At 47.9% G+C, this 9,562-nt stretch overlaps 1 protein-coding gene across 1 annotated transcript; it reads right to left on the reverse strand.

Moving 5' to 3' along the window:
• Positions 1 to 486: 486 nt before the first annotated feature.
• On the reverse strand, positions 487 to 6,854 carry Pla2g2d (phospholipase A2 group IID). The gene is made up of 4 exons (XM_041652721.1): positions 6,795 to 6,854; positions 2,877 to 3,021; positions 2,187 to 2,293; positions 487 to 1,323 (listed from the first exon to the last, which is right to left on the reverse strand). Exons 1-4 carry the CDS (start codon positions 6,832 to 6,834, stop codon positions 1,178 to 1,180), a joined length of 438 nt encoding a protein of 145 aa, XP_041508655.1. The 5' UTR covers positions 6,835 to 6,854; the 3' UTR covers positions 487 to 1,177.
• Positions 6,855 to 9,562: the final 2,708 nt, after the last annotated feature.

A 9,562-nucleotide genomic window follows, 5' to 3' on the forward strand; every position in this document is an offset into this window, starting at 1 on the left:
TCAGCCGTGGCTCGAAGCACAGCTAATCACACAAGAATGACAGATGTTCTCTGAAAGAGTTGTTGCCAGGCAAATCCCAGCTCAGACCTTGCCAGATGATCCCTTTTGCCAAGTTCTGTTTCCGACACTACACCAGATCAGCCAACCACGGGAGCCTCTGCAACCCCTATAGCAGGGACGAAGGTAGGCTGAATCGATTTGAGCAGAAAAAGATTATCTACCCAATGGAGTCTCCCCAGCCACCCTCTCCCCTTTAGAAGAACACACATCCTTGTTCAGGCGGGAGGCTGAGCTTCCAAGGATGCCTCCCCCTGATTCTGCCACTGATGAACAAACACACACTTTCCTTGGCTATAGCATCGGCTCTGAGTTTTGCAATTAGGTCCATGGTTCTGGAAGGCAGGAAGAACACGAAGACAGTGGGCCTGTCTGTTACCTGTCTGCGATGTGTCTCCCTAGAGGTGGTACACGAGTCAGGGGCTCTGTGCTAATGGTTTATTGAAAGGGCTCTTTGGAGAAAGGAAGGTTTCCAGGGAACCAGGGAAAGACATCAGGCCTGGGAAGAGAGGAGCCTTAGGGACATCTCACCACTCTGGCCTCAGGAGACATGTGGGGTGTTAATGTCACCCAGAGAGTCCAGCACAAAGGAACCTTTAGAAATGGGGAGTAGTGCCAGCCCAGAAGGGCTTCCAGAGGAGGAGCCCCTGAGTCTACATTGTAGCAGGAGACCCCAAAGAAAGCACAAATACACAAGAAACAGCAGGCCAGGCCCCAACACCCAGAGCAACAAGATTACAGCTTCCCTCAGCCCTCAAGTCCTTGGTGGTGGTGTCCCTGCTGGGTTCTAGGAGGCTACCTGGGCACCAGGTTGCCAACTGAAACCAAATGGGGCTAGGGAGAAGGACACAGGCCAGAGGGCTGGGATCTGAACTCATATGTGAGATCTTCTCCTAGGCCCAGAAAGACCGGAGTTTGAAGGAAGAACAGCCAAAGATAGACAAAAAGGTCCCTTATAGCAGAGAGACACCAAGGCGAAGTCCTCAAGCCCAGGCCCTTTTGCAAGGAGCTGGTCCAGGAGACTAGACACTGGGGTGGGAGGCAGCAATTCTGCAGGGGACTTCAGTGCTCGACATGCCCTGGAACAGGGTGCAATCTAGGGAACAGATAGTGAGCTCTCCTAGCATATAGGAGTCTTGCCCTTGCAGCTGGGCCGCCAGTAGATCCGCAGACGCTTGTTGTAGGTGCTCAGGTTTTCCTTCAGGCACGTGGCCAGTTCCTTGTCACAAGCGCACAACTGCTTCTCACACTGGCTCCCTTGGTCAGCTGTGGGTGAAAGAAACAGGGGTTGACTCAGTATCTGTCCCTTCCTGAGACTGCCTGTGGGGTACAGAGGGGGTCCCAAAAGCAACACGGGGTCCCTGCTCATCGCTGGTGATACCACCAACCCCAAGTAGCCTCTTCGGATGGTGTGCATGCCCTCCACCTCTCTGTTCTTGCTCCCTTTCCTGTGATCACATCTGTTCATTCTACAGTCACTGAGCAGCTACTGAGAAGCTGGTCCTGGAGGGAGGAAGCTGAGCCAAATGGACAGGAGGGAAGGCAGGTGGTAGAGGGTCACAGAATGAACAAGCCGTGCCAAGCCGAAGCATGGGGAGCACAGGCCAGCAGGAGGACCAGGCAGTGTGAAGGAGCCGTCCTGGCTCAGATCAGCGCTCTGAAGGGAAGCTGGGATAGTGAGTGAGTATCCCCACCAGGTGAGCATCTGTGTTAGCTTCTGTAGCTCCATTAACCTTAAGGTGAGCTGTTATGAGGGTCCAAGGGTTGTAAAAAGAAAGGCCGTATTGGGGATACCTATGTGTTCCCCCACTAGAATGGGGATGGCTAGCATCCCCTGAAGTTCTTCCTATCTTGATTCGGCAGATTACCAAGGAGGACACTGAATTTGAGAGAGGTTAAAAAGTGTTGAGCACACAGCTGGTCAGTGATGGGCCTGGCATCTGGATAACAAAATGGTAGGGTGTCCCCTTGGTCCTCTCCATACCTCAACCCTGTTCTGCCTGTTCCCTACTGTCTCATGGGAGAGGAACAGCATCAGCTGGTGAGTGTTTTACGTAATGTCACTAAGTCTACGGAGGCAGGGAGGGCTAGGACTTCCCAGCTCCAGCCCTGGGCCCTCAGATACTCACAGCAGTGGATGACGCCCTGGGAAATGTTGTATCTGTAATTGTCCGTCATGGTTCTGCATCCATCCGTCTTCAGGTGTTCATAGCAGCAGTCGTGTTTTTGACAGCACCTATGGGGAGAGGCAGGCAGGGCACACCGCTGTAGGAGTTACTGGTCAGCTCTGGTCACCACCTGTTCCCCCCACATGCCCACCAGGGATGATCAAAGACATTCGGGTTCCCTTGAGGTCACGAGAGCTCTGTTGGTCAAGGGTTCCCATACACCAGACACTTGTTCCAACCACGTACTCTCTCTTAATCCCCATGACTTGCCCATGATGGAGGTGCTGGTATCACCCTCATCACAGATGAGGAAACATAAATTTGGGGCTTGAGACCCTTGACAAAGGTCACGTGACTTGTCTGGCTGACCCTCCAAATGATTGTGAAAATCAAATAAGAAAAGGCAACGAGGTTGGGCTTCAGAATACCACATATAATGACAACAAGGAGTGTGGGATATTAGTCCCAGGTTCGGAAGATGCCAGGACTTCAAGGCATTCTGGGGAACCTTCTAGAAGGCCAGTTCCAAGAGGACTGGGGTTATATTAGCCTCAGCAGAGTTCCCAGGACATAGTACATGCACTACAAAATGCGTTTTATAAACATGGAAGGAAGGAGAGAGTCCGAAGTAGGCCAGGGAGGGGAGTATACCTGTCTGTGTCATCTTTGGGTTCTCCTTTGCCACCAAATCCACAATGACAGCCATAAAACCGGTAGCTGAATAAGGCTGTCTTCCCAGTCATACGTTTGATCATCTTGTTCAGGTTCAGGATCCCTCCCTGGGTTGGAGTTATACCTGCCACACAACCAAATAAGGAAGGAAGGGGTGAAGGTCATGGGGGTACCAAGATCCCATGGGGGTGTGGGGGCTCAACTGTGCTGGGCCAGGCAAGGGACTTGAAATGATGGTGCTATCAAATAGTGCCAGCTGCCACTGGTATTTTAAAAAGTGTTGGCTAGGGTAGGGTAGCTTGGTGATCGAGCCCAAGTTTAACATGTGTCAGCCCCGAGTTCTGTGCCCAGAACTGAGAAGGGAAAATAAAAAATACAGCGACTGGAACTGAGTCCTTAGTAACAGGTCTCTCAGGTATTAATTTCCTGATTCCATCCCCCTTTTAAAGGTTTATTAAGATTATTTTTAACTCTCTTTCTCTGTGTGTGTGTGTGTGTGAGTGTGTGTGTGTGAGTGTGTGTGTGTGAGTGTGTGTGTGAGTGTGTGCATGCGTGTGCATGCGTGTGTGGAGACATGAGTGCAGGTGCCTTCAGATGTTCAAAGACTGCATAGAATCAGGTGCTTTTGAGCAGCCTGATGTGGGTGCTGTGAACGAAGCTGGGTCCCCTGCAAGAGCCGCAGGTGCTCCTAACCCCTGAGTCATCTTTCTAGCCCCCTCCATCCCTTTTTCAATAAATGAACGTCTACTTTGGAACAGCTTTAGGTGTACAGAAAAGTGGCAGTGATGGTCTGGAGGGCTCTCATTTCCTCCTCTCTCAATTTCTTCCAACGTGATCGTCACACATCACCGTGGAGCTTCTGTGAAAATCGGAGTTGGTACATGGGGTGGGTGCTGGGAACCTCTTATTTTGGCAAGGAGAGTTGAGGCAGTGTCTCAGATAGCACAGGTGTGGAAGTAGATGAGACTGACCTTGAATTCCTGACCCTCTTGCCTCTACCTCCCAAGTGCTTGGATTATGATCTGTGCCACCGTGCCCGGCTGGGAATTCCATTTTGTTGTTGTTGTTGGGACAGTCTCACTGTGGAGCTCTGGCTGACCTGGAACTCATTATGTAGACCGGGCTGGCCTTAGATTCTCAGAAATCTGCCTGCCTCTGCCTCCCTTGCCAAGAGTGTGTGTGTGTGTGTGTGTGTGTGTGTGTGTGTGTGTGTGTGCCTGCCTATGTGTGTACCTGTGTGTGTTTGTGCATGTCTGGGCACATACAGATGTGAGTAGAGAGAACAGAGGGAATGCTGCCCACTTTCCCTTGACACGAGGTCTATCATTAGCCTCAGGTTCACCATTTAGGCTGGACCGGCAAACCAGTGAGACCAGCATCCTCCTGTCTCTGTACTGAGATTACAAGCACAAACCACCCCACCTGGCATTTCCCACTCAGATTCTGAGGGCCAAACTCAGGTTCTCATGTTTTCAAGGCAAGATCTTTACCAACTGGGATGTCCCCCTAGCCCAGGAATTTCATTTGTTAAGCCTCATTTTCCGAATGAGCAGATAGAGGCTCCCTGATTTACTCAAGGTCATAGATGGAAGAAAACCGAACCAGAATCAAACCTGATGCTGTCTGGCTTCTCTGTCTCTGAGCATTGATTTCCAATTCAGAATGAGGAGAGAGGGCCTGACTCACCCTCCTCCCATGACCAGTGCCTTCCTCTCTAGAGAAATCTGAGTTTTACAGCGCCTGGTAGGTCTCTGAGGAGGCAGTGTGATTTAAAAATCAATGCTGCTCATTTCAGGCCTCGTAGCTGCTGGCTAGAATTGATCTTAAGGGAAATCTGTTTTATTGGGAGAGAGGAGCACATTATGTTAAATTAGGAGAAATAAAATATATGGAATCGATGAATTCTGGGGAAAGTTGGGAGAAACAGACGAGATGAGGACAAAAGAGTGTGTGTCGAGAACGCAGGAAATGTAGGTCAGGGGCAGCCACAGGCTTAGGGGAGATGGGACCAAGCTGTCCGTTCCTGGCCTGGCATCGCAGTGAGTTCCTTCAGGAACACAGTAAAAATGAAGGAGAACCGAGGCCCATGCTGGAGGACTCTAATGTGAGAAAGGAGGCATTGGGAGACATTCATGCAGTGGACAAAGAGAAGGTCATAAACAGGTGGTCCTGGGCTGTAATTAGAAGTGACTGGCTATTGTGTGGGTGGTGGTGTCCTCTCTGTGTGCACACTCCTGTTTGACACAGTGCTCCTGGGTAAGGGATGTTAACTACAGGCCTAGCTAATCCTTGACTGTTCTGATAATTGACCCCAACCCCCCCTCCCCCCCAGAAATCATCCAGGATAGCCACCTGGATGGTGGCTCAGATTCCATGATGGAGATCCCCAAAGCAATTGACTGCAAAGACAGGATCCACCGTGGGCACTAACTGAAGATCTGAATTCAGAATCTTGCCTTTCTTGGCCTCTCTGTCTCTCCATGTTCCCCATACCCCCACCCCAACAATTTTTCCCTCTGTAACCCAAGGTGGTCTTGAACCCATGACTATCCTCCTGTCTCAGCCTCCCGAGTGCTGGGATTCTGGTTGTAAGCCACCAACCATACCAGGCTTGCCCTCTAATTCTTTGCTTCGAAGCTATCCCTATCAAGTTCAACTCAGCTCCCTCCCGAAGGGGGCAGCTCTCCCTTGCCAATGCATTCAGTTGAAATTCTCTGTGCTTTGTGTGGTTTGGCAGTGAGTCAAACCAAGCCTGAGGAAGTAAGCCCAAGTGATGTCTACCAAAGCTCGTCAGAGATTTCTATCTCAATAGCTTGTCCTTGGTTCCCCTCCATTCCTCCACTCCCAGGGATGAGGAATATATGGTCAGAAGAATCACTTGAGGGAAGAAGATGATAAGCTCTGTGTAAGGCTTGGTCACTGTTTTTCTCACTAGGATGTCTCCTCAGCAGCAGAGAGAGGATGCTGTGGAGCTGAGGAGATGAAGAGGTCAGGTGGTTTGGCCTAGCGTGTATTGCCAGGAGGTGGTGGGTGAACGCGGATCCTAAGAAGTGTGTCTCTGCCTTGTATTGTCTCTATGTTGAAGGATGAATTTCTGTAGTTCCATTGCGTGCTTGTTAATGGGCTTCCCTGTAGCCCTGGGCAAGTGTCCCTCTCAAGGGTATGGAAGTCCCAAGACAACAAGACAGTGTTTCTTTGTGTAGCCTTGGCTATCCTGGAACTCTCTCTGTAGACCAGGCTGGCTTCAAAGTCAGAGATCTGCCTGCCTCTGCCTCCCCAGTGCTGTGATTAAAGGTGTGTGCCATACTGCCTGGCTATAAAATCACTTTTAAAAAAATGAATGAGCTTGCCGGGCAGTAGTGATGAACGTTTTTAATCCCAGCACTCAGGAGGCAGAGGCAGGCTGATCTCTGTGAGTTCGAGACCAGCCTGGTCTACAAGAGCTAGTTTCAGGACAGGCTCCAAAAGCTACAGAGAAACCCTGCCTCAAAAAAAAAAAAAAAAAAAAAAAAGAAAGAAAGAAATAAAGAAAAGAAAAGAAAAATGGATGACCTTTATAAAATCATGTATCTTGAGATGGATTGAGAAAATGAAAGCCAATATGCAAGCAACAATGTTTTTACATCTGATCTTCTAAAGAGTAAGTAGAAACTGTGCCCGGATCCCTCCCTGCCAGCGGGAGAGGGATCCTCTTCCCAGAATGCCACACAGTTCAGTCTGCCCCAGATCTCTGGCTGAAGCCAGAAGCATCCTTTGATGAGTCCTTGCTGTTAGTGGAGATGTTAGGAACTGCAGTTCTAGTGTCCCCAGGATCAGAGCAGCCCAGGTTAGGGTGGGACACTCAGGATCTACCTTCGATCCTGCTTCCTCCCCAGCCTCACACCTATCCCCACTCACCAGCCAGCAGCAGCAGGCCACACAGCAGGGCGAGTCTCATGGTTCCAGCACAGAGTGAGAGCGGCAGCTGACAGAAGTCCCTTGCCACGTAGGCAGTCCCTTATATTAGGTCCCCTGACCCATCCTACCCAAGCCTTCCCAGCTCCTGCGGGATCAACCCATGTGCCTCTCGCTTCCTCTTTTCTTTGGGACATAACCACAGACACAGAGGAAATTCAGAGAATCATTAGATCTTACTACAAAAGCCTATATGCCACAAAACTGGAAAATGTAAAGGAAATGGACACTTTTTTAGATAAATACCATATACCAAAGTTAAACCAGGACCAGGTGAACAACCTAAATAGACCTGTTAGTCGCGAAGAATTAGAAGAGGTTATCAAAAACCTCCCTACCAAAAAAAGCCCAGGACCAGATGGCTTCAATGCGGAATTCTTCCAGAACTTCCAAGAAGAACCAATACCTATACTCCTTAATGTATTTCACAATATAGAAACAGAAGAGGCATTACCAAATTCCTTTTATGAAGCTACAGTTACCCTGATACCAAAACCGCACAAAGACTCAACCAAGAAAGAAAATTATAGACCAATCTCACTCATGAACATTGATGCAAAAATCCTCAACAAAATACTGGCAAACCGTATCCAAGAACACATTAGAAAAATTATCCATTATGATCAAGTAGGCTTCATCCCAGGGATGCAGGGCTGGTTCAACATACGAAAATCTATCAATGTAATCCATCATATAAATAAACTGAAAGAAAAAAACCATATGATCATTTCATTAGATGCTGAAAAAGCATTTGACAAAATTCAACATCCCTTTATGATAAAAGTATTGGAGATATTAGGGATACAAGGGTCATACCTAAATATAATAAAAGCTATATACAGCAAGCCGACGGCTAACATCAAATTATATGGAGAGAAACTTAAAGCCATCCCACTAAACTCGCTTCCTCTTTTCTATGACTCTGGGGTTGTGTTACTTTTTTTGACTTATTGGGGTCTCCACCAGGTTTTTGATAAAAAGGAAACATGTATCTAGAATGGGAGATTTGGCAAGCGCCTTCTAGGTCTAGGGGATGGACCCCAAGGCCTTGGATAAGCTAGGCAAACACTTTATCACTGAGCCACAACCCCAGCCCTATGGCCCAAGACTTGAAAAACACACAACCTGAAATGCAGGATCATTTGCAGAAACAAGAAACATGATTAGCATTTTGGTTTATGTCCTTGTGGTACTGTTTTGTATGTATGTATGTATGTATGTATGTATGTATCTATCTATCTATCTATCTATCTATCACCTATCTATCAATAATCTATTATTCATCTAATATCATAAATAACATCCACCTAATATCAAATAATAAACCTAATAGCATGAAACTCATAATATGAATATCAATAGTCTATCATCTGCCATCTATGTAATCTATTATGTTTGTCTATCTATTGCCAATCAATATAACATTAATCATCTTTCTAATCTATTATCTATCATTCTATCTACTTGCCTATTATCTATTAGATGTTTATGTATATACCTTTTTCATTTTTCTGCCTCCATATTTTCACTATACCAAACTAGGAAAACGTTACATGCGGCACTTTGTACAGTTAGTCCCCACCCCACCCCAGACAAGGTCTCGTGTAACCCAGGCTGGCCTCAAACTCTTCATTTAGTCAAAGATGACCTTGAATTTCCCATCCTCCTCTACCTCCCAAGTTCTAGAATTACAGCTGTGTGCCATCTGGCTCCAGGCTTGGCACCCAGGGAGGGCCTCATGAGCCAAGGCTAGCACTCCACCAGTTGAGCCCCAGCCCCAGCCTGAGTCCTTTCGTCCACTTCCTGGTGTGAGCTGAACGTGTTTCTCCATTGTTGAGCATCTTTTAGAAGGTGGTTTTGGGAAGCAGCTTCACACTTTACCACTGTACTGACTGCATAATGAGTCTTGTACAGACGGACACACAGGTTGTTGACTGTATTTTATCATTCAAGTTCGGCGAAGGAGATGTCCCGATATCCCAGCTGATGCCCAACGATTGCATCACGTGGGTTTGCTGACTCAAAGAACACCCACGTTTAGAAGGTCATTGACCTGTGTTGACAACTTAGCCTGCAGACAATCTGTCCCAATTTACTCCAGAGAATCCCAATGTGACAAATGACAGGGACCCAGCCAACAAGGGCGGAGCTGTTGCCTGAAGGACACACCAGGGGACTTTGTCCATCAACAGCAGAGATGGGGTATTCCATGCTTGTAGGTGACTGTTGGAGACAGAATGCCCAGACTGACCTTCTTGCTTCTGGTCAATCAGTTCATTCAAAAATTGTGACAGCAGGTTCCTTCCCTCTCTCCCTCTCTCCTTTCCTTCCTCCCTCCCGCTCTTCTTTCTTCTTTCCTTTGTTTTAGAGTCTGTCTCTGTGTTCCAGTCCAGTTTCACAGTTGTGGTTCTTCGGTCTCGCCCTCACGATTGTGAGGATTCCAGAGCACTCTACCAACTGCCCTTTTGTTTCTGAACTCAATCAACCAACTAATATTCATTTATGAGAAAGCCATGTACATGTGAAGTCGTTAGTCAGGCACGGTGCCTTCTGCAGTTCATCCCAGCATTTGGGAGGCTGAGGCAGGAGGATGACTGCAAGTTCAAAGCCAGTCTGGGCTGCATAGAGAGCTCAAGGCTGCTGGGCTACCAAAAATTCTCTCGAAAGCAGAACAAAATAAAACAAAATGCCCCTTACCCAGCAATCTTCTG

This window comes from Microtus oregoni, unplaced genomic scaffold (assembly GCF_018167655.1).
Source record: "Microtus oregoni isolate MIOR12 unplaced genomic scaffold, Mior012 000005F_ref0000423, whole genome shotgun sequence".
NCBI lineage: Eukaryota > Metazoa > Chordata > Mammalia > Rodentia > Cricetidae > Microtus > Microtus oregoni.

Excerpts from the sequence above, each read along its gene's own strand:
- Pla2g2d (XM_041652721.1), bottom strand. The coding sequence starts at position 6,834 with ATGAGACTCGCCCTGCTGTGTGGCCTGCTGCTGCTGGCTG. Across the intron at positions 3,022-6,794 it reads TGGCCTGCTGCTGCTGGCTG|GTATAACTCCAACCCAGGGA; the intron begins GTGAGTGGGGAT and ends GTTGTGTGGCAG. Across the intron at positions 1,324-2,186 it reads CCAGGGCGTCATCCACTGCT|CTGACCAAGGGAGCCAGTGT; the intron begins GTGAGTATCTGA and ends TTTCACCCACAG.